The sequence below is a fragment of the Rhamphochromis longiceps genome, linkage group LG16 (genome assembly GCF_057381845.1).
Source record: "Rhamphochromis longiceps isolate RC_006_pf linkage group LG16, R_longiceps_female_GT1.1, whole genome shotgun sequence".
Lineage (NCBI taxonomy): Eukaryota > Metazoa > Chordata > Actinopteri > Cichliformes > Cichlidae > Rhamphochromis > Rhamphochromis longiceps.
Genome location: NC_140572.1, coordinates 21,158,150 through 21,183,349, shown reverse-complemented (window position 1 = coordinate 21,183,349; position 25,200 = coordinate 21,158,150). Strand labels below are relative to the sequence as shown.

At 41.8% G+C, this 25,200-nt stretch overlaps 1 protein-coding gene across 2 annotated transcripts in view; it reads left to right on the top strand.

Annotated features, from left to right (window-relative positions):
- igsf3 (immunoglobulin superfamily, member 3) overlaps positions 1-25,200 on the top strand; it is a 78,541-nt gene that overhangs the window by 27,743 nt on the left and 25,598 nt on the right. For both annotated transcript variants that reach the window (XM_085383569.1, XM_085383570.1), the window contains exons 4-5: positions 19,213-19,632; positions 22,623-23,009. In XM_085383569.1, the coding sequence (XP_085239695.1) occupies positions 19,213-19,632; positions 22,623-23,009 (807 nt within the window). The remainder of the gene's footprint in view (positions 1-19,212; positions 19,633-22,622; positions 23,010-25,200) is intronic.

Genomic DNA, 25,200 nt, shown 5'->3' with positions numbered 1-25,200 from the left:
GCAGATGAGAAAGGATTTCGTGTGTCAACAAATTAGAAAACTATAAAATGCATGTTTGTATGCACACAAATGCATGTGCACGTGGATGCACATGCATTTGTGTGTATTAATGTTTATGTAATGGGCTCAAGATACTCCACCGTTCCTCTGGTTGATTTGATTAGCTTAGCTAAGCGCTAACCCTCAGGGGCCTGCTGCCTCCTCTGCGAGATTAACGGAGCACAGCCACCGTTTGAATATGAATTCATCATAAATATGGATGTGAATGAATTTGCTAATGAGTGGTTGTATTCACGTTGTTAAAATGTGTTGGTAAAGAGTGGAACTTCTAGTGTAATATCCTCGAGCAGTCACACGGTTCTGAGTGCGTTCCAGGATGCTTCTGCTCCATTGTTTAAAGTTGGCGGTTGGTTGGAAGCCTCATTTAAAAAAAAAAAAAAAAAAAAAAAAAAAAAAAAAAAAAAGGGGGGGAGGGACTTTCTCACTTCAGTAACCCCTTTTAATATGGATGCACACCACCATCCAAATGTATTTACACATTATTTTATGTACAAGAGCATACACAAATACTGGCATTTACGGCCTGCCATGTGGCAGGGCATGACACTTGCACAACTGTAAAAGACATAACGTGTCCTGTGTGTGCAATGGCAGAATAGTTGCATTGTTGAGTTACTCTTTACCCATATAAATTTTTCGTGCTCTGCCAACTAATCTTTGGCAACGATCTTACCATTTGTGCAGCACAACTGGCTGTAGTAGCAAGCACAGAAGCTACACTTCACGGGACTGGGCCTCCATGCTGATGGCTCATACATAGCATCAAGCATGTGGAAGAAAGACCACGCAGGATAAGAAGCTGTAGATTATGTTAAGTATCAACTTAATCAAAAGGCTCTAACAATGTTATCTGCACAGAGCAAGTTGACAGGGATGTTGCACTACTTTAAGTTTTCATGGGTAACCTTGTTGTTTATAGTTCTGTATACTCTTAGCTGTCCTTATTGACAGGCATATGCAAAGGACGGTTAAAGGAGATGGAGACTAAATGGATACCGGTTTAAAGATTAGCATCACACCCACCTCATTAGCATACTAATCACGGCCTCGTTATTTGCAATGGGAAACAGAGATTTAGTTAAAATGTCTGATGTAGTGGATTTGAGTGTAGGATGAATGCCACGGGCTATTTTTTTAAGTGCTGGTGTAGAAGTGAAAAATAAAAGTAGAGAAGCCCGGGAGGCTTAACTCAATTTAGTGAAGCAGCACCGAGGCAAGCAAGCTCATTGCCTTCAAATTCCAACTCGGGGACAAAACACTATCTTAAATCTGCTGTACAGATTCTAACAATGTGTACACACACACACACACACACACACACACACACACACACTTGCAAGTATCTAAAAGCTTTTGTAAGTACGGACTGACGCTTCACACATGAGCAGACAGGGGCAGTCGGTTTCTTCCTCTCAGTTGACCTCAGAGCAGACGACAAACATATGCTGCCACCTGTGCCCCGGTGCCTGGGTGGCCACCTTGGGATGTGTGCGGAAAGAAGTGGGTGTGAGCGTGTGGGTGTGTTGCATGTGGGTGAGAGAGAGTGAGAGGAGCAGGGCTGGCACATGCCTAATTTCCCTCAGTGCTGGCAGCTCATACAGACAGTTGCTCCCTCATCTGCTGCCCTGCTGGATGGGTGCCTAGTGATTGAGCACTGCCCACCTCCCTTTGTCACCCATCTCCTTCAGTGATACCATTTCTGAAATGGTAACAGAGCACGTGTACAGTTGCTAAGACTTTTCACCACTAATAGACCCTGACTCTGTCTCTAGCTTGATTCAATGTGGTGATACAGGAGCCACGAAGGAGGAGCCAAGCAAAGGCTCTAGATGACTATTCCTGGACTTGTATGCCAGTATATGCTTTTTAAGCGAGAGGGAGTATGGAACTGGCCAAAAAACAAGGCTTTGTAGTCTGATTAAAAAGCACTGATATCTCTTGCAAGGCTTATACATGCACATACACACACTAGAAAACAGAAATGGTCAGATGGCTGGGGCTATAACTGGTTCTATCCTCAGGGAAGTCTTTAATTGGTCACAGTGCTTTACCATCTGTGGCTGGAGTGACAATGAAGGAAAATGGTGGGAGCTCCTGTAAGGCAGGAGTAGAAAATGCAGCTAGTGCAGGACAGGGATGGAGCCTATTAGTTTTAATACTTCCACCTCCAGTAATATTGCAATCATAATATGCTTGATGAAAGCCGCTTGTAGTATGCAAGAGGAAAAGGTGCGTGAATAATTGCGCATGTTGTATTCCTTTGCCCGGGTGCACTCATGTGTGCCTGTAGGTAGACAGAGTATTGCGTGGCAGCATCTGTGTTTGTGTGTAGAAGTGCGCTTAACTCTGGGATGTTATTGGCCGTCAGAGCAAAAGCCTGCACATGTGCTAACAACCTTCAGGACAGTAGCAACGGATAAAAACTAACAAACCCTCACTGGGGTGGTGTCTGTTTATATTTCTCGTTTTCTGGGTGCAGAGTGTTTGCTGTAATTCATGTTATTTGAATACATGGCCAGATGGAAGATATTAAAGGAAGCGTATGACAGATGGAAAGACATATAAAGTTGGTCTTTAGCTGATGAAGAAGAGAAACATGGAGAAAGCAGGGGGGGGGAAGAGGAGGTTGATACCGAATCGGGAAGGGTGGGGTAGAAGGAATATTTCATGTGTTTAGGCATGATGAGTAAATCTTTGATGCTCTAAAGGATTTCAGTCAACGATAGCTTTGCACACAGCTCTTCTCAAACGCTCTTAGGAAGATTTGTCTTTCATACTCCCACCTCTCTTCAGACTACCCCTCCTCTCACGCTTTGCCTTTTAATCTCTTGCTTACTCTCCATCTTCCATACTCACTCACTCACTCAGGCTCATTTCCTGGCTGGTCCTCAGTAAGAGGTAGTGTCATATTTTGTGCGTATGTATGCGCTCGTGTGCCCGTGCGTGTTCCTGTGCATCTTAGTTAGTCTTAAATCCCCCTCTTCTGCCTTTGTGTAAACACCGTTTCATATTTGAAACACCGTGGATCCCTTTCTTATCGCAAAATTCAGCCTTTTAACTCTACGTCACCGTTCTCCCGCCACAATAACAAAGCCCACTCTTTCACTCACTGCCCGTCTTTCTTTTCTTCTCCCACTTTCTTCTTTTGTTATTCCACTCCCTCTATACCCGTGCTGTACAGCTCAAGAAAGTGAACAAATTCACATAAAGCTCATAAAAGCAAACTAGCGAGATACACCGGTGAATTTATACCAGACAAAACTGAAGAAAGAAATTAAATAAATGAGCAGAGAAAGACAATGAACACAGATGATTCCACACAGGAGCCCACATGGTACAATTAAGCAGTTAACATTAATTCATGCTCTGCGGCACGTATAATAATCCCGAGCATGCCTTCTTGGTTCTGAGGAAAAGATCTAAGTGTCTTTGAAAGAGGGTTCACTGTTGGGTTGGGGTGCTTGGATTTTTTTAAGGCCACAGTTTCAGTTCATTAAAAAGATCAAATTGAAGACATTTTAAAAAAAAAAAAAATCTTTTTACCCCAGGCATAATCACTTGATCATTGCTGGATTGTAAGTTTAACTCCATAATTCTGATTATTATTTATATTGTTATTCATACTTTATATTGTGGTTATATTTCCAGCTCAGTTGAAAATCTTTGAGAAATCTTTTAAATACCGCAGCTTTCACCAGACTACCAGTGCTGTGTTCCTTTCTTAGACAGCGTAAAACATGGATGCAGCTTCCAGCCAGTCAAAAAACCCCCCAAAAAAAACAGTCTGTAAGTGTCTTAAACCTGCAGTCTATCTGAAAGCCTTCGGGTGGAAATAGCTGTGGCTGCAAAAAGACTTCCGATGTCTATGGGAAAACAGCTTCCTGACTTGACCTCTGTAAACAATTTCCTGCTGAGTTTATTGGCCTGTTTTCTGATTCTGATTCTGTTTACTCATTCTTAGGTTATAGCAATGAAAATTGATAACAGATTTTTTTATTCTGGGCATACTGCCTTAAAAAGGTGCCTTATCTGTTATAATATTCATGCGCATATTGGCCAACAATTTAATTGATAAAAACCTACGAGCAAGCAGTTTTACAGCGAAACCCGCTCCTCCACCTCACATCTGGTTTTTCTGTGTACTGCACTGACAGAGGTTTCAGAGTGGGACTTCAGAAACCAGTGGATGATGTTTTTCTTCTACTGTCTGTGGTTCCTGTTACTTTAGAAATTGGAGCTGGGAGGGATGCTGTTTTAGTAGTCGTAGTAGTAAACTGGAGTCTTCCAGCCCTCACAGGCACTAAACTTTTCTGCAGCACATTCACAAATAGAACCTTCTTATTTCTGCCCTTATTTAGACACACACCACAGCAGTGGTATTACACATTACGAGTTCGGCAGTTTTATTGGACAACTGTTTACATTCACTGCTGCCGTCTTCAACTGCAGTGTGAATTTGGACTTTAAGATCAAGATAAAACTTCTGATTTACCACACACGCCTTCACATTGATAACTAGTATGAGCATCATTCGCACAAAGCTAATTAGTGTATCACTGCTATTTCTCAAATGCTATTTCTCAACTTTTATGTACACACATGCTGTTTAACCAACAATATTGCAAGAGGCTCATAGTTAAAAAGTGATCTATTTTAACAAAAGCAGATAACATTTGTTCCATTTTAGCCATAGCTGTTGCATAACCCTCCTCCTGATTTGTCTCTGTTAACATTCATACACTGAATTGTTGCTCTTAACTTTTTCAAGGTGTGTATGTCCTGACACCTCTATTAGTCATGTAATGGAAGCTCAACTCGAGGAGCAATGTGGAGGCAGCAGGTGGGGCAGAGGTGTAGGTAGAGGGTTATTACAAGAAGGGAAGACTACAACTCACAAGCGACCGTGGACGTTTGTACTGCAAATTCTATCAGAACCCCTGTGGTTGTTGCACAGATGGCAGGAGATTCATGCTTTTGGAAAGCAACTCATGGTATGAAGTACTCGATTTTGATATTATTTTTTTCTAAATTTTAATGTTGATAAGCATCATGTCCGTTAGCGCTGTGCATGATTCAGTGACCCATCACCGATAAGTCACAGCTCTGGAGGAAATGTTTGGGCACACAGAGGGAAATACCTCAGTCACTTATCCCCATCTATGTGTGTCAGAGAGCAGCTGTTCCCTCAGGCTTGACGTTCGGTGTGTTTAGGTGAGTTTGTAAGAGAGAGAGAAAGTGGAGAGTGAGAGAGAGTGTGAGAGACCACCCATCTTTGATGTGCCTGTCCCTTCCACCTTTAGGTATAATGAGCTGAAATAGCTGCAGGGGCTTCGCTCTGTTTCTCCATGTCTGATTTCTTTTTGCACAGTGTCATATGGAGAGGATGACACTCATTAACTAGTTTAGAATACACAAGAATTTAAAAAAAGAATTTATAATTATGTGATGTAAAAAAAAAAAGAATAGATTAAAGTGGGATCGAGATGCCTTCCTGTTTTGAAAAAAAAAGATGAGCTGGAGGAGAAAGTCAACTAAAAAAAGAAGGAAAATAAGTGATAATTAGGTGCTGACAAGCAACTTGTCTAACAAAGGAAACTCACCAGATCGTGTGGTGGAGAGGGCATAAGGGAGTAAGGGTTTATAGTGAAGGTGTTGGTGTGTGGCTAGAATGAAACTTGAGTGAGGAGAAAAATGGGACAGAGCCCAGACATGCATGGCGGAGAGAGAGACAAAGGAATGCTTGAGAGACCCCTTTATTAAACGAAGAGGCCTTTTTCCTTTCGGTCACCGTGACCTTTGTGTTACAGCGTATGGCACACATTGACGCTCAAACACCCACCCAGAGTGATGTTCCAATAGCGGTAGAGCACCGACTCCTCACTGAAAATCTCATAACAGCATCTGTAAGATCTCTCATATCCTCTTACCCCTCTCAGCTCACCCCCCTGATTTCTATTTCATCTCTCTTCACATTTTTAGAAGATTGGATTTGGTGTGATATAATAGCGCAGTGCAGAGGCCTCTTTGATCGGTCAAGATAGTGTGAGATATTCCACTCATAGTCGATAATTTGCTTTTCAAATCAGGCACTAATTTGTTGTCTGCTTTAATAATTTTTCTAAATGAGTTTTTTTACACTACAGGGCTGCAATTTGTCAGCTGTGATAATAAACAATGGTTAATGTATTCATTACAATATATGAATTATATTATTTCTGCACACTCAGCTCAGAACATGCAATGCGTTCATCTGCAGAGGATATAATGATAGTTAACAGAAGTTTGATACATTTCTTTTTAAACAGCACTTTGATGATTCAGAAATTCTGTGCGTGCTTACAATATGAGCCCAGAGATGATGTTGATACACTTACCTGTATGTGGTTGTAAACACTATGAAAAACATCATGTTTTCTGTTTTATTGAAATTATACTTTATATATTATATTGTATTGGGAAACATATATATATACACATACACATACACACACACACACACACACACACACACGTTCATTTTATTAAAAAAAACATTTACATGTCTCTGACTTTAGGTTTATCAACTATTTGATTTACAAATGTGGTGTTCAGACTTCCTGAGAACAGGAAAGCTGCACACAGGCAGTAGGACAGTACGCTCTCCACTGAGGAGCTGTAGAAGGCCAGCAGCAACTTCCTCAGGATGTGTGGCTACCGCTGGGCCTTCTTTACCAGGGCGTTAGTGAGATCACTGGAGATGTGGGTGCCCAGGAACCTGAAGGTGAAGACAGATTCCACTTGTTCTCCATATATAAAGAGAGAAGAGTAGACCCGTCTGTGTCTCCTAAAGTCCGTTATGAGTTCTTTTGTTTTAAGGATGTTCCGCTTCAGGTTATTTTCTGAGCCTGATGAGCCCAACCACGGTGGTGTCATTGGCGTGCTTGATGATGACGTTTGTTGGGTGGGTTGGTGTACAGTCATATGTGTACAGGGTGTAAAGTAGAGGGCTGAGAAGGCAACCCTGCTGGGATCCGGTGCTGTGTGACGGCGGGGGCCAAGTCGGACTGATTGAGGCTACATCCACACTAATGCGTTTTTGTTTGAGAACGCATCATTTTCTCTCCGCTTTGGCCTCCCGTCCACACTGAGAAGGCGTTTTCCTCAAGGAAAAACGAACGCAGCGTATTGGAAACGCTCTTGAAAACGCATATTTCGAAACTGAGCTGTCCTGTCGCAGTGTGGACGCTCAAAAACGCAGACTTTCTAAAACGATGACGCATTTTAGTCATGTGATGCAGTCATGTGACCAATTAAACATAGATAGCGGAGTGCATTATACAGCAGTTGTTTTGATTGCTCTCAATTTTGACAGCCCTAAAAAAAGATTAATATCAGTCTATACATGCTCCAGATAGCTTTTCTTCAAATTCTTTAATTCTCACTCGCTTTTGTGCATGCGCAGGAATGGAACGTAAGCGTTTTCGGTTGTTTCAATGTGAACGCACAACTCTGTGAAAACGACTAAAAACGCTAGTGTGGACGCGTTTTCAAATCTATCCGGGCTAGTGTGGACGTAGCCTGAGGCCAGTTGGTTAGGAAGTCTGATCCAGGAGCAGCTAAATATGGGGGGGGGGTCTGAATGTGGTCCAGTTTGGTGGTGATAATGTCTGGGATTATAGTGTTGAACACTGTACATCCTCATGTAGGTCTTCCTGCATCATCAGGCTGTGCTTTAATGACCTGGGTGCTTGGAGGAGTTTGTTTCCTAAGGGGGATGTAGTCAAGGATGAGGAGCAAAGAGAGACGGTCAGATTGTCCTAGATGGGGGAGGGTTGTTACTGTGTAGGCCTGCTTGATGTTGCTCTACACATGGTCCAGTGTCCTGTCTCCCTGGTAGGACACTTAACAGATTTCAAACATACCTTATTAAAGTCCCCAGCAACAATATGGTTGCCATGTTGGCCCAGCATTCTTAGTTTTCGTGTGTTTTGGGTTTTGTTCTTCATTTATGCCTTGGTTTCTAGGTTGTTATGTTAAGGTTAGGGATGGGTATTGTTTAGGTTTTATCCGATACCAGTACCAAACTGGTACTTTTGAAACGGTGCCGGTGCTTAAACTGTGCTCAAACTGGTGCTCAAACCGGTGCTTAAAGAATGGAGAACAAAAAATTGGTCCAAAAACCTCTCATGTTCAGCTGTTTTTGTTTTTTTTTGTAAAAAAGATAACAATGTTAGCCTTTTCTGCAGCTATAGGGGATTTATGGCATCACTCTTGGCTGGAAGCAGCGCTTAATCAATGGAAAAAACAAACTTTGTCCAAAAACCTCTCATGTTTAGCTGTTTTCCACTTTTTCTTTGGTCATTTTAGCTTTTTTGGCCAGGATGAAGGGAGTACCTGCCATCAAACAAGAAGAAAGCCGCATGTAACTACAACTGTGTTTGCTAGTTCACCTTACATGCATTAATGTAATAACGCAGTTAGCCTACTCAACGTAAATTACACATGAACAACATTAAGCTACTCGCCCAGAGAAGAACAGCTGTTGCTGCCATCATCATCCGTCATCATTTCTGCTACACTGGCAGGGCTAGGGGCCAGGACTCGCCTCCTCGGGTTTTTTGCGGATGTTGCTAACTCCGGGTCAGATAACAGGCACCACACCCGCAGTAGATATGCACGATGTGAGGTCTCGCAGCAAGCTATCAAATACGACGCATTTCTCGGCTTTTAACAAAATGCTATATGTCGCCAGGTGTTTCATCAGATTTGAGGACTTACCTCCTTTGCACTGCCGGTATCCCGGTACCCATCCCTAGTTAAGATGTTTCTTATTTGATTACCCCCTGTGTACCCCTGTGTGTATTTGTGAGCCCTCGTTTCCCCATGTTTTCCCCAGCCCGTTATGTCCGTGCTCTCTCTCCTCCTGTCTGAACCTCTGTGTACTTCCTGTTTTACTTTGACAGTCTCTCGTCAGTATGCGTCATGTTGTGTTCACTCCTGCCCTGTCTCATTATGATTATCTGTGTCAGCTGTCTCCCCGTGTGCTCCCACTTCCCTCATTAACCCTCTGTGTATTTATGTCCGCATCTCCCTCAGTTCTGTGTCGCGTTCTCCTTCATTCATGGCTGTGTGTTTCTCTGTGTATTACGTTATAGTTTCCCAGTTTAGTTTGTATGGTTTTGCTCTCCAGCAATAAAGCTGTGAATTTTGAGTTCATTCCTGCCTCCGTGACTTTGTGATTGGGTCCTCATCCAGCCTGCACACAGCCGCAATCATGACAGATAATAAGTTGCATTAGGGTGACGTAAACAGTCAGTACTGCACGTTTCTGTTTCCTTAAACCGAAACTCCCAAAATTTAGTTGAGAAGCCTGTGTGAGCTGCAGATGAGCCTGTCAGTCACAGCTGTCACAGGACACAAATCTTTAAATCTTATTAAGGTAGAAATGATTTCCAAAATCACCAGCAGAACACTTAATAGATGACCCAAATTACTTTTTTCTTTTTTTAAAAAACAATTATTGATTTAGCAGAAAAGTATCACTTTTTTTAATAGGAGACAATTGGGGAAAAGATCAAGCAGCTAGTCATTGCGCTTCCATCTTCAAGACAGGGTAGTAACAGCTTGAGCACATCCCTAATCCCTAATTCTAACCCTTACATATGGAATCCAGTCTCATTAATCCGTATGCCTGAATTTATGTTGATGCTGATGATGCAAAGGAGTTCTGAAAGACTTTAAAACAGATATTTTTAGAATGACTTTTTTATAAAGGAATTTTGTTGGGTTAGGAAAGTTTGCAAAGCCCTTGTTCGTTCAGTTTTTCCCTTAAATTTGCCAACACACCTTTTGCTACTGGATGGTTTTCTAAGCTGTTGCCACCACATGACCTGAAAACCAAAAACAAACCATGCTAGTAACAGAACAGGAAATATATTTCCAGAAAACTATTAAATTAATATTTTACATGGAACAAAAACTAGTAAAACAATGTTCTTTAAAAAATTCATGGAACAAAAAAGTATAGCACAGAAACATAATAGTTTCCTTGGACAAGATGTTGTAGGCCTGTGTTGTATAACATATGAATATGCAAAAACAAAACAGAATGGGTGGAAGGAGCTTGCTCCATATCTAAGATTCAATTAGGTACAGCTCTCATCTGATCAGAAGCTTATGTTGTATTATGGATGTGCCCCCTGCTGTGGACCCAGATCCCAAAATGACAGGCTTTGACTCCTGTCTTCTTCTTCTTTCTTTTTTCCACATGCTCCCCCTCCTCTTGGATAAAAAGGGCTCTTGTGTGTCTCTTTTTCCCTTCCAGTCCTGATCCGTTCTCTGCCCTTGCTTCCTTGTTTTGTTCTGTATCGTGTCCTTACTATCAGTGCAGGCTCTTGGGGACTATATGTAGGCCTGAGTTCACCAGAGTTTGCTAGTTGTGCAGTGTTTCATGAACTTCCTTGATTATTTTTTCTAGACTCCCGAGAGAGTGCACTCGATGTGTTTTTGTTTGTTTGTTTGTTTGTTTTAAATTTTGTTTTGTTTTTGGTGCACTTGAATGGTGCATTGATACTACTTAAATATAGTCTACAAACACAATAATTTATTTATCCTGTTTTTTGTTTGCTTATTTTTTTACTTCTTGCTGTGAAATAACAAAGCATTGATGCTGATCCATGTGGTTGGCTGTATCAAGCAAAAGAGCATTGTCCCTTTGTTTGTCTTTGCTTTTTTGCTCGATTTTCTTCTTTGTCTTCATCTTGCTGTCTTTCTTTTTCCTCCCACTTTACTCTCTTATCTACTCTCTCCCATTTTCTTAGTTGAACCTCTTCATCCCTCATTCTGACTCATCGACAGCTCCACAGAAAATAACAAAGGAGTGGAGGATGTGAATGGGCAGGATGTTGGGTAATAGGAATACGAAAGACAGGTGTAGGCACAGCTTCTGTATTTAAATCTCTTTTTCCAACTTCCTGACCCGGTATGCCTGCAACACAAGCAGGCATACTGGGTCAGCAAGTGACGTCTGTTCAGCAAGGAGGTTGGACTTGCATGAAGTGGAGTGGCGGCTCGCCCACTTGCTTTGTTTTCCTCTCAGCAGTACTCTTAGTTTCAGAGAGTAATTAACAATAATTACCCTACTGGCTTTGCCAAATGGCCATTTGCTTTGCAGCAACACATGCACGCACACACATCCACTCACACACTCACTCTCTCTCTTAAAGCTTTTACCCACTGATAAGTGGTAACCATTTCAGCTGTGTCTAAATATCTCTAGTGCTACGTCTTGCAGTACACTTGTGATTGACATACAATATAGTGCCAAAGGTATGTATGATCACACTTTGTTTGCTTTTGGGGTTTGTTTGTTTCATTTATTTATTTATTTATTTATTTATATATTTTGGTGTGTGTTTATATAATTAGTTTCAGCTTAGCTGTAGTCATGCTAGGGAAAATGATGATTTGTGTCCACAGCACAACCAAAATGATTGCGACTGTGTGCAATCACCTTACAATCTCCCTACTTTTGAAAAGGTTAATTCAAAGGTGACGAGCAGATATCAGACCACGTGTAGTCAGTTGCCGTCTTCAAACCGTCTTTGGGGCAATAAGATGGCAACAGAAGAGCAATAAGACGGAGTCGGTCTACAACCAGTTTTCAAATGAATGGAGTCAAGTTGGTAATTGCATGCAATCTGTTTGTGATAATGTACTGTGATGAATTGTAAATCTGTTGCCGTCTGTTGCTAGATACATCAGATTTATAGTGGAGTCTGTGGGAACTCACACCGGCGGACTGCACAAAATCCACACATAGGGCACAACTCTGAGATTGGGCCAGTTTTGCACTAACAAAAGAATAAACTGTTGGCTTGGCAGCATGCTGCAGCTACTGCGATAGGCTGATAAAAAGGAACAGCCACACTCTTGAGTTAGAAGGTCAACCCTAATCTCACCATCATTTAAAGCAGGAACGTGTGGTCCATGATGCTGTAAAACATGTTTTGTTTGTTTACAAAATAAACAAAAAAATAATGTGCTGTGCTGCAGGAAAGCATAAAAAAATCAAACTGTTTTCTTAGAAATCTACTTTAGTGTTATACTTATTAATTCTTTCAACTGACAACACATTGTGTGTTGCATTTAGATGTTATTTCAAATTAAACACAGACGGTAAAGGCAAAATTGGTCAAATATCAGTAAGATAGGAGATTTGATTCCGGCATGTTGAAATATTTGTATTGCTGCATTTGACTCAGTGTCTGAAAAGGAAAGTGTGATGCTGGGAACATTGTGCCGAGACTAATCTAATCGCACTAACACAATCCAGCTAATAAATGCATTTTGACAGACACATGTTATGTAAAAGCGCCTATCGAAGGAAGTAAAAGACAGACAGCGCGCGAGAGAGAGTGAGATGTTTTCACTGTGTGCTGATCTCTGTGTAGAAATATGACTAAGAGCCTAAAACACTGGAACTCGCTTGACTATCTTTAAAGAAGAAAACAGGATGTATTCTTGTTTCTGTCTTGCATTGGGATTCTCTTCCTTTCTCTCGTCAATGCTCTGTGGAGTTCAGCTCAGTTCTGATATGTTTCAATAAAACACCAATATTCCTGTGGAGCAGAACGTGCAGTTCAGCTCTAAATGCTCAGAGGTGAGCACTGAGTAAAGAATGACGGGGCACAACTCACAGCTTTGAGCTATCCAACTGTGCCAGTTACGCACTCTTTCTGATAATATCTCCCCCTCTCATTCCAAGTAAATACACACTTTTAGCAGCAACTATCACACACGCATTGGCCGCAAAATAAGACATGCTGTTTGGTGTTACATTTAGTTCAATTTACAGTAAATTGCCTGCCACAAACCTTAATAACTGACATTTGGGTGTTTCGTTATTGGATTGAGCAGACCAGTTGCGCTCATTGGCACAGACTGACTCGACTGATTGCAACATGTTGGCAGTGTGTCTGCATTCATAAATTAGATGGCAATTATCTGTTTTAGGCTGATTGTAGTCAGTCAGTCGGACTGAGACAGGTTGCCGCGCAGCGGGTGACCTGGGCAATAACCTTGTAACCAAAACCCTCAACCTCTGGGTGACCAGCTGGTCTTCTCAACTATTTGCAATCTGTAATGACAACAGTGAGTCAGGCCTTATTACTAGCCAGTAATTCAATCCTGAACGGAAACTGTTCATTAGAACCACAGTTTGATCTTCCAGCTACACTTAAGGCATTGGGATTAGGAGCACAACACTGATGATGATGATGTGAGTGGGACAAGTACTACCGCTTCACTTTCCCACCCAGATTTTATCATGCAAACATGTTTCTGTAACGTTTATGACTCTGTACAATGCCTCAAAGAAAAGCTGAAGATGTCGCACACTGGCACCCATGATTTAAAAATGATATCTTTGTGCGTGTTTGCAGGAGTTATTTTATTTGCTGAATAGAAAGCAGGCCTGCTTTTGTGAGGACTGAAGATTTTTCTGTATCTTCCAGCATGGAGTGCTGAATGGTTGGATCTTTGCAATCCACAACAACTCTAATATATAGGGAAAAAGAACAACAACAACAAATGCACAACACTGCTGTTTGATTTGCCGTTGGTGCTTTCTTTCGGTGAGATATCTTTTCTGGTCCTGTTACTTCCAAACCCATCCTAAAATGTAAAGATCAGGCTTAATAAATTATCATCTATTTTTCCATGTGTCATCTTTGTGAAATCCTTTTCCCCATGGTGGTGTGTCCCCATGTCACCCCCCACTTCTATCTCTATGTGACTGGACTTAAAAGGCTAGCTTGGGGGATGACAACCGTCACTCACATCAGAGAGCTGAAAGAGTAGGAAAAGATCTGGAATGGAGGGAGATGAAAGTAAAAATTGCAGATGAGGTAAAGCAGGAAGAGCGTAGTTTTAAAGATTTATCGAGGATTGACAGCTTCGCTGCCAGTCAAAAAAGACAAAGGATAAGAAATGCAAACCATCCACACATGAAAACCTTCATCTCAAAATGTAAGATTACCTGATTCACTGGTGAAAAATGCATTTTTTGGAAATCCAGTCTCCGTCAATGTTTTGCAGAGGGTGGGGGGTATCTGAAATCCTTCACAAACCACTGAAATGTTTATTCATCCTATGATAATAAAGGCTGATTTGCAGGGAACACATGCAGAGTGTTTTGCAGCTGAGAAATGACTGAATGTGATTTTTGATGTTTTGATGTTAATAATGAATTGAAATGAGTCACTCTCATCAATGTCAGCCTTGTATCTCTGGTAGTTTTACCGGGGTTAAAAGAGAAATTCTTAAAGTTTATGAATATCTGAAAAGATATTTTCTAATTTATAATATTTATAAACATTTAAATTTCAAATTTTAATATGTGAGTGTTACATGTGTTTGTATTAATCCTATTTGAAACACAGCAGCTCATGAGTCACATTTCTATATCAAGCCACTCCTGAACTAGAGATAACATCAGAAGCATCTTATCCAGGCTAAGGAGAAATAGAACTGGACTGTTGCTCAGTGGTCAAAGTCCTCTTAGATGAAAGTAAATTTAGCATTTCTTTTACAAATCTAGGTCCCAAAGTCTGGTGAAAGCAGGGAGAGGCACAGTATACCGTCTGTTTGAAGTTCAGTGTGAAGTCTCTCCACAATCTGTAATGATTTGAGGTCACCTGCAGATGTTGGTCCAAAGTCGATGCACCATCTACCTGGAAATTTTAGAGCACATCATACTTCCATCTCCTGACAAACTTCATGGAGATGGCAATTTCCTTTTTCCAGCAGGACCTAGCACTTCCCCACAGTGCCAGAACTGCTACCAAATCTTTTGCTGACCATGTTATTACTTTTACTATTACTGTGCTTGATTGGGGTAGCCCACTTGCCTGACCCCATGTGAATCTATGGAGCGCTGCCAACACCTAACACTGCAGAAGAGTTGAAGGCTGCAAAGCAGCCTGGGAAACCTCAACGGTGCCACTCTCCTTTGATGCCAAAATTGGTGGATGTGGTTCAGGAGGTAGAACAGGTTCCACTAATCGGTAGGTTAGTAGGCTGGCTGCTCCAGTCTGCATGCTAAAGTATCCTTGGGCGAGATGCTGAACCCCGAGTTGCTCCCAATACATTGGGTTTGAATGTGTGTGTCAATGTTAGATAGAAAGCTAGAAAACACTTAGACACAGAAAAAGTGCTTGCATGAATGTTGTGTAAAGTACATTGAGTTTAAAAGTGCTATATAAGAACCAGTCCATTTACCAAGCAATTTATGGTAGAAAATCCCTGATCAAGTACTGGAGTATATAAATGATAGGGGTGGACAACATAATCAAAATTATACCACAGCAGTTCAGGGAAACTTGTAATAGTGATATTTGTAGAGATACAGGGGGGAAAAGCTTGTTTTATTGGTGATTGCAGTTTACCGGCATAGGCTTGTGTAAGTGCAAAGAAAATTATGTGCATTTTACTGCCATTGACAACACACTGCCTATTTCGAAGTGTGAAACTATTGCCACAAGGTGCCGGTAGCAGGTCGCTGTACAATATTGTCACATAATAAATTTGAAATTAAAAAGTGTTTTCTAACGTGGCTTTTTGTGCAATGCAACCACATCTGCAATTTCCATCCATCCATAACTATCGAGTGCTCCAGAAATACTCGTCATTTGTTTAATTTCAGGGTCGCACATCACCTGCTGCTAGTATCTTTTGCTTGGGTGCCTTCATAGCCTAGTTGTATTCGGCAGTGTATTTTTGCTTTCAGTTTGCTGTTTCCACATTCAGGAACAGTTTTCCTGTTTGTATGAAAGTTTGTTCAAAGTTTTGTGCTTTGCTGGAGGTTGTTGAAGTTCATTCTCAGACATGGCTGGATTTTTGTTGGTGCTGTGCACGCAAGGGAACATTGATATTGTTGATATCATGAAGAAAACGCGTTCTTTTTTTTTTTTCTTTATCACACAAAACATCATGCTGGTATTATCATGGACAATGTGACATGGTAATTTTTGTTATTATTAAGTCTTTTCTTTCTTTTTTAAGGAAACATTTGAATAATTTCTGGTGATATAGTAGTGTGTATTTGTATGTATATGTATATTAATGTGTATTTTATTTCATTTTTTAAGAAATACTGTTATTTATCCCAAAAGCTGAGACTGTACTATTTTATTGTTGGCAAAACATTTTAAAAAATCAATAAAATAAAGACAATATCACAAAACTAAACTAGACACCCTTAAATGAACTGCAGTGCCTGTGTTCATTGTGATGAAAATACTTTGCCTGGTCCAAAAGTGTGGGTATTGATGTTATAACAGCTCAGACAACAACTGAGGCCTTTAACTTCTGAAGTGAAAAGAAGTCAATATTTTTCTTCAATAAAACGAGTTATTTGCCCAAGCGCTGGGCTTCGGCTACCACAAATTCTGCTTCTGAGCTGTGTGATCTTCAAGAAAAAAACACAGAATGTCCTTAGATTCATTTCTAAAGGCTCTTGTAATGTTTGCAGTTAAGGACCGAACAGGTAAAATAAGTCCTCAGAAGTGTGTGTGCATGTGTGCATGCACGTTTTTCTATTTATTTTTTTTGTTTTGTTTTTTGCATGTATGCCAGAGAATGCCATCTCACGCTGTTCCTAATCCTTTGCAGATTGAGGTCAGTGGTACTATTGGATGATCCCGGTGTACAACTTCAGCCCGACTGCTGGAAAGGCTGAGATTGGCTGGTGTTATCTGATTTGTTCTGTCCTCCGATTGGCTCAGATGCCTTGAGATGAGGTCAAAAATATTAAATATGCCCACAATAAACGGGCCATCCGACAGGAGGAAGCAGCTAACTGCTTTCACCGTCCATTAGTGTGTCTACAGAAAGAATGCAAGTCGATTTCAGGATTGTGTTGGTGGGTGCGGTTGTTATAGTAACTAATGACTGTTCTCACAGGCCCTCAGCACCATGTGGGAGAGTTGCTATGGCAATGCCAGGTTGTAGCGTAGGTGTGTTGTGTGTGAGGTTGCTGTTCACTCATTGTTGACAGGAGTGTCAGAGTGAGAGGACTTTGCTACAACCAGTGTTTGAAGTGCAGAACTTTTGTGTATTGAAAACACCACAGAGCAAAGAAGAGATATTATATATTATTAATATTATTAGATATTATTAATATTACAGGAGTAACTTGCACTGGATTATGAAACTGATGTCCAAATTAACTAACCAACTCCAAAATGTATAATCAGCTACTAATTTATATTTTAATTTCATCTTTGAGAATCCATCATTCAAACAACACAAATTTTAGAAGAGTCCCATAAGATCACACCAGAGTGATTCTGCGGAAGTTCATAACTGATAATATTTAACAATTATTTCCCAGCAGTTACCATCATTACCACTAATTGCTCTGTTTCTGAAACTGTTACAAATAAAGTATTTGAATATAAACACTAATCCAGGCTCAGTAAGATTCCCATGTCAGTTATTGTATTATTGCAAGAAACAAACAAATACATCAGCAGGATAGCTTTATTCCTGCCCAAGGCTCCCATTTGCATCCCTTGCTGCTAGGTGGTTTTTCGAGCACTCAATATGACCTCTAGTGAACTTCCAAATTACCTTGAATCAGACCTTGTCTGTGTTTTTGTAAGACACAAAAATGCAGAAACTGTTTATTCTCGTCTGGACATTTTATACATCTTTACTTAATCCATTTTCAGGAGGCAGTGTCTTATCAGATTGTGGCCCACCTGATTACTTTCCGTATTTTTGTGCCATTACTATCTCATTGTTTTCTTTTTCTTTGAGTGCTTTGTTAAACTCTGGATAACCATATATTGAGTCTCTCTCAAAATCCTCTTTGGTTCTATGCACTTTTGTCCCTCTGATATCTCTTTCTTTTTTAAAAGCAAATGACAGACATCACCACAGTGGCCTCTACTTGCATACATTCAAAATAATGCAAGAGTAAAGCTTTTCTTTCCCACGCATCTACACTTAGACGCAGCAAGTTACTGCGCAGAGGCAGACTCAAACATGCTGAATTGTAATCTTCACAGTGACATTCCCTTAGGAGCGTGAATAGCCAAACACAATGCACTTCAATTTTCTGGCTTTTAAGAAGTGGTCACAGTCCCTGCATGGCAAAGCGCAGAATCCTCTGTGTGAATTATTTACCCAATTAAATTTTGTCCAGTAACCTTTATTTCTAGCATGATCCGCCCCCACCCCCTATGACTGACCTTATTGCCTTTTGGTGTTTTTGCTCGTCTGTAATGGATTTAGTTTTGGAAGCTCAGATCTAATGCTGTCTCTATTTCAGTCTTCCTGACACACATACATAAAGTTTTGCTCTGGTACCTATCTAAAAATACCTCTTTAGCTATTTCAGGTTCCCTTTTAAAGGCTATACATGTTTATTTCTGTCGGTGTGTAGAGTCACTCCATCTTCCTTTCTGAAATTATCACATTTTGATGTATCTTCTGCTTCCTTGCACCCCCCCTCTCTCTGATCTCTTCTGTTCTCAACCATCTGGCTTGGATCCCATCCTTTTTATTCTCAGTTGTATTGTAGATAGAAGGGGTTGGGCTGGATTTATTACAGTAAATTTCGGTCTTGCTGTTTTGTATATTTACTATGCGTGATCCAAATGTTCCAAAAGTTTAGTGAGACACTGTAAGATGATATTTTATTATGTTTTCTGTAGCCAGCCATATGGGATATAATCGGTCTGAAAGAAGTGCCAGAGGGGTCTCTGGAGGATTCTGTCTGTGTGAGATGGAGAAAATACCATCACCACACAGTAACATGTGAAAGTCATATATGGAAGAGGAAATGGAGGGCAGTCACCTCAGGGAAAAAAGCAAGGCTGCATTTACACCTTTTCTCACAGTGCATAAAATTAATAGCTAACAGTGGAATGGACTTTATCACATGTATAATAGCTGAAAACCCCCCAAAATGCTTTTTTGGGTGTATTTGGTTTTCCTTTTTAATCAGCTTTCTATTCTTTAAGGTCTTTTTTTTTTTTCACAGAGGTAAAGGGTTCATATATTATTTAAGGAAGCAGATGATGCTATTCTAAAACTGAGTAATTACAGAATAATTACCATTATACACGCTAAGTAATAATTGCCCCTGTTCTTCTATTTGTTTTTCAGTTATTGCTGACTCTTTGACAGTAACAGCTCCGGCCCAGACTTTGTCCAAAGTGGAAGGCGACACGCTACAGCTTACCTGCGAGGTGTCTCGGACCACAGTGCAGCACACTCACTTGTCAGTAGGCTGGTACTTAAGGTCCCCAGAGGACCCAACCGCCCCGCCTCAGGAGTTAGTCACATTGTCAAGAGACTTCGTTTTGCGCTCTGGGGGGCCGTATCGGCAGAGAATGGCAGCGGGGGACCTCAGGCTGGATAAAACTGGCGCTACAGCCTACAGGCTGACCATTCACAAGCTGCAGCCAGTCGACCAGGGGCTGCTCTACTGCCAGGCTGCTGAGTGGATTCAGGACCCAGATGGAAGCTGGTTTGCTATGACCCGCAAGCAGAGCGACAAGACTCAGCTCCGTATTCAGCCCACTGGTGAGTGAATTGTAAATGGACTGCTTTAAAAAAAAAAATTACCTTTGCATACACAGTGCAACTATCATTCAGCTCTCTCACTGAACCATTTATCAGTGGATAAAGCTGCCGTCCAACAAGACCGTTATACTTCTTCTCCATTAGCTTCTACTCGGCTCAACTCTACTCTGTTTCAGTCATTTTCCATTACAAGTGAGTACCACCGCAACGTTGATGGGCTCGACACAGGTCGTTTGGAACCCCAGCCAAGTGGATATTAAAAAAGGTACCTGTTACCAGGTACTATCATCCAATGGAACACCCTAAAACAGAGGTGAGCCTGGCAGAGTTGGTACTAGTGGAACAGAGGCTTTAGAAACACCGACATGAGGAACTGGGGTTTGAACCACTAACCTTGTGAACCCTAATTCCCTTTCTCTCTGCGCCTCAGAGATAGGCCAAAGGGATCGTATTCTGTGGGAAAGAAAAGGAGGGGTGGTGGGCAGGGTATAGATATTGGTTAGTGTCAGTCCCCTCTGTCCTCTTGAGTGGCACACACTCATGCATGTGGGCCGGGTTTCACTGATTGCTGATCAGTATCTCCGGCTAAGCTCATTAGCTTTCTAAAAAGGGCTTAACTAAACCTCCGCAGATTCCCTACTTTTGTATTTGTGTCTGTTTGATGGGCAACATTACAAGCACATCCAAGAAAAATGTAACCAGCTCCAAATAGCGTGGGTGTTTGACACAGGAGACCTATGGCTTCCACATAAGCAGCTTCCCCAGCAACATGTGGCCCATGGTTCAGAAGGCAGAATGTGTTTTTCAGCCACTTCCTGCCAACAGTTTGTCCGGTGTTGATTGGGCTAGAATGCATTGCTATGAGAAAGACAGCTTTCTTTTAATGCTTCTGCCAAATGTAAAGGAAGAGACCTATGGAAAGCGGAAAGCATTATGGGAGTTTCCATCTTAGGGAGGTACTGCGGGGGTAGCAATAACAAGGTTTGCGTGATGTGCAAGTGTGTGGAAACAAAGAATGTGTTGAGTGGGCTCATATGATAATTATTTAATAGGCAGCCAACCTCTAGACCAAAAAGATGAGAAAAAAAGGCAGCTTAATATCTCATTACATGTCCTTATAGCTTCTCACCCGACTCGAGCCCATCACATTCATTGTCCTGCGTTCCACATACATAAAGTATCCCTTTGTATGCTTCCAAGAAAGGGCCAAAGAGATGGGTGATAAACTGCTTTGACATTAGCTCAGTTACCAAGAAAGCACGCAGTGGCGAATGTCTCATGCCAGTAAATCACTTCAAAGAGGAGTCATTTTGCTTTTCTCCATTAAGCATCAGATCCGCTCTGGACCAATGCGACTTGATGGTGCCCCAGATAGTCGTGCGTGGATGAGAAGGAGAGTGAGAACTCCGATGTAAAGCAGGTTTGTCAGATGAGCTCCTGCTACTTTAGTGAGGAGACAAAGGGCACAAAGAGCTCATCTCTAAACATCCTTTGTTACTCTCTGTCTTCCCTATAATCTATAATGGATGCAGGGTTGTTGCGTGACAAAGAGAATAAAGCAGTTGCGTTGTGCGAGCTATGAATGTAACTGCTCAAACTTCAGTGTAATGCGTAAATTCATTTTGGTTTTCTTTCCACGTGCTTATTGCATGACGAAGGAGCCACTTGCACGCCATAAGGCTGAACTGGTGTATGTGACGTTCCACCTGTCCAAGTGCATATTTGACAGAGAGCCAGGGAAATTTAGAAAGGAGAGGGAGCAGCTTCTCCATTAGACTCCTATTATAAAAGATGGAGTGGATCTCAAGACAGCCCCATCACTAGCTAATCACCCACTGCCGGCATCAGAGAGATGAGCAACAGACAGAATCTTAATGTACCTTTCACTCCCCCCCCCCTTTTTTTTTCCCACCATACCTATCTTTTTTGGTCTTTCCACTCATCTCCTCCCTTGTTCCCTTCTTTCACATACCCTCTTATTTTTCTGCAAACATTGCTCATCACTGCAGGTTTTTTTCCTTCCTCCTCTCCTCCTCACTTTGGCTGCTTGTGCTTAGCATTTACTTCTTTTTTTTTTTTCTTTTTTTTTAAATTACACCCCAACATGAATATGTGTTGGCTCTTTAAGATGATCTTCTACCAGATCTATACTGTATTAAATTAAAAAAAATAATCCCAGTAATGAATGCTTAGAGTTTCCTAATATGTATTTAATAATATATTTGGAATTTGTTGCCAGCAACACATGGCAGAAGGCAGATTTATACACATTTATGTTTTGTATGTGTCAACAATATTCTCTTACCTCTCATCATAATTATCTCTGCGTAACTAGCTCCATACTAGGGGCAGGCTTTGACCTTTTCCACACGATTCACTTTAAAGTCTTTGTAATTACTGCTTGGGGCTACCAACTCACTGAGATGTTTTGCAGCTGTCTCCGATACGTACAGAACTCAGGATCTGAACATTAATATAACAAACAGACACAAATGCAATTGCACATGCAGAGACAACAAGCATGATTTGGCCAGGTAGGGGGCCCTACCAGTGTTTATTCTGCTCTGTGGTTTTAGATCATGCAGGAAAGCAAAAGCGTGCCTGACTGTTTCAAACAGCTAACGAGAATTTTAATTAGAAGTGGGTTTTTTTTCCTAATTGCAGAGGTGAAAACTAGAGAGGAGAGAGCAGGCCTGTCTGTTATGCCACTATCCCACCGAGTGACCTCAACCATCTCTAATTTATATTCTTTTTCTCTGCACGAGCTGATGCCATGTTATTGTCCCATGGCTTTCCTGAATACATCAAACCCCACCTCTACCACCCACTGCTCAGTCTTCTTAACCCCTTTCTCTTGGGTAATGCATGTTCAGCTTACCAAGAAAATGAAGCAGCACTGTGCGCTTCGGTTTCGAGCAGCTTTAATTGAAATCTCCGTGCATTTATTAGCCTTTAACCTTGTTGTTTTCATTTGTTTTCCTTTCTTTCAGACCGGGATTTCAGCATCCAGGTGAGCACGGAGCGACGGTCCTTCACGGCCGGTGAGCCGCTGGAGCTTCGCTGCACCATTGAGGCGCAGAATGTCCCCGAGCGTTTCTTCTCGGTGTCGTGGGTCTTCAGCAGCTCACCGGTGGCCGTGGTGGGCCCCAGTGCCGTGCCTAATCTGGGCCCCGATTATGTCGCCCGGGAGGCCGCCGGTCAAATGACTGTGCGCAAAGAGAGCGTCAACGTGCACCTGCTCAAGCTGCAGCACTTGCGCCCTGAAGATGCCGGCAAGTATATCTGCCGCGTAACAGAGCGGGAGAAGACGCCCACGGGTGACTTCATCGACCGCAGCAAGAGATCCCGCAATGTCCAGATCACAGTCCAGGCACTGAGTGAGTAATAATCTGTTCACTGAAGCCAGTTGTGTGGCCGTCCTGTCCTTAGTTGTCAAGTTCACTAAGAATGATGACATTTTGATAATGGCTGTTTTATCTTCACTTAGTCCACATGTAATATCGTGCTGTGATCCTCTGCTGCGTTTCTCTGCCACCCCACCCCCGTGTCCTGTCCTTCTAAGGGTGGCTATAACGGATAGCTGCAGAGGTTTTATTGTTAGCTGTGAGTAAGAGGGAATGGGATAATGCTACTCTTATTCCTGATTTATTTTCTGTTTGAGTGGATTGCTAAGGATTGGTAATGCAGCATTATGGTCCTTCCCATTTCCTTGGCTTAGTGGGGGAGATGGGGAGGGTGGGTAACACTATAGTAGGATAATGGAGAGCAGAAGAGTCCTGAGTGAAGGAGGCTGAGCTAACAGCCATGAAATGAAAGTGTGGAGAAAGAAAAGAAGCAGAGAATGGCATCTAGCTCTCCAGGGCCCTCTAAGTGGCTCCCTAGGCTAAATTAATGTGTTCTGCTGGGGCAAACCTCCTCAGCTGGGTTAAGCAGGGCTAGCCAATGGGGTGATGTCAGCCTTGCAGCTGATTGATACAAATATACAGTTAAACCTTTAAAACCTTGTTCCCAAATCACTTCTGGTGTTTTTTCTTCTACACACTCATAGCATCTGTGTCTGATGCTGCCTTCCCTTGTCTCTCTGTGCTACCATGCCTCTGAGGACTAGAACAGTGCATGGAGCCAGCCAACTGATAGCAGCATAATAAAACATAATGGCCACAAAGTAGTATCTCTGCTCAAGCAGCCGATGCTACCTTATTCTGACCGTTCTGCAGCCCCTGTTAAATCACCCCAAAACAATGGCCCAGAGCCTGCAGCAGTCTCTTGGGAATATCTCTGTATGGAAGGTTTGTTTTTCCAACAAAAGGCCCTAATGCCATATAAAGGATGTTTATAGGGTTTACACAAGATAATGGGCATGGTTATTGGTGGAGAACTTTCATGAAACACAGCAGTAGTGTTCAGGGAGCGTGTGTGTCGTATGCAGACTTTCCTTATGCCTCCTTTCTCTTACATTCAGGCACAGACACAAAGTTTGAAGATGTGCTTCATCACTTTAATTTGTGGAATTGGGGGGGGAAGCTGTTAATGGGTTGCGACAGGGGTTTATAGTTGATGATTTAGCGGCAGGCAGAGGTTACAGCGAAGGAAAAACAGGGGTAAACACTCATGACAAATCGTTAGCTTCATAGCATAAGTGCCTAAGTCATTTTTTGGTCAAATTGAGATTTTTGCCTAACTTTACTCCCCTACCACTGCTGCATCATCCTGTCCGTCTGCCTATGTCATTGGCCAAAAATGACTTAGGCAATTATGCTATCAAGCTAACGAAATGAATGTTGATGGATGGAGTTTACCTTTGCACTGAGAGAGGGAGGGAGAGCTCACTTGCCAGACTGAATCTCTATCATAAAGATGGAAGGGACAGGTGATAAGGTAGGGAAAGAGAGTTGGGGCTCTTTGGGATTGGAGAGAAAAATGCATTCTGTTCAGCACAAAGGAGAAGGAGCCGGTGGGTAAAAATTGAAAAAATAAAATAACAGGGAAAGGAACGTTGACTAGACCAAGAGATTTTTAAGGGTAGGCAGGCAGATATATCTACATGTTACAGTCTATTCTTAGCTGTGTAAGAAAACTATGAGCTGTTCAAATGAAAGACAAAAGTAAAGGATGAAGCATTTTCCCTTTTTTAATGTGAATCTGATAGAAATAAGAATTGAATTCATTTCATATTCACAGAGGACTCATGCTTATTAGGAGGGCCGGTGAGCTGAGAGGGAGGCAGCAGAGCTTGGCCTAAGGGAAGGAAAAAAAAATGTGAGAATTCTTAAGCCGCACCCCCCACGAGACAGCAGCACTAGCTCCGCAGAGGGGAGGAGAGCTTATGGGTCAACCAGAGCTCCGTGATGTTTGATGGATGCTGAAGTGATAGGAGTCTAGATAAAGCAGAAAAACAGAGCAGAAGAGTCAGTAAAGACTTTTATCCTTCTCCTCTGAAGTGCCACTGAGCCCTGTGATCTGAACCTTCTTTCCTGTGCGTATTAAGGACTTGGTGAACAAGCTTCACAAGGTTCAGGAAGAGAATCTCAACCCACACACACACACAAAACTTATCAGTGTGTCTAC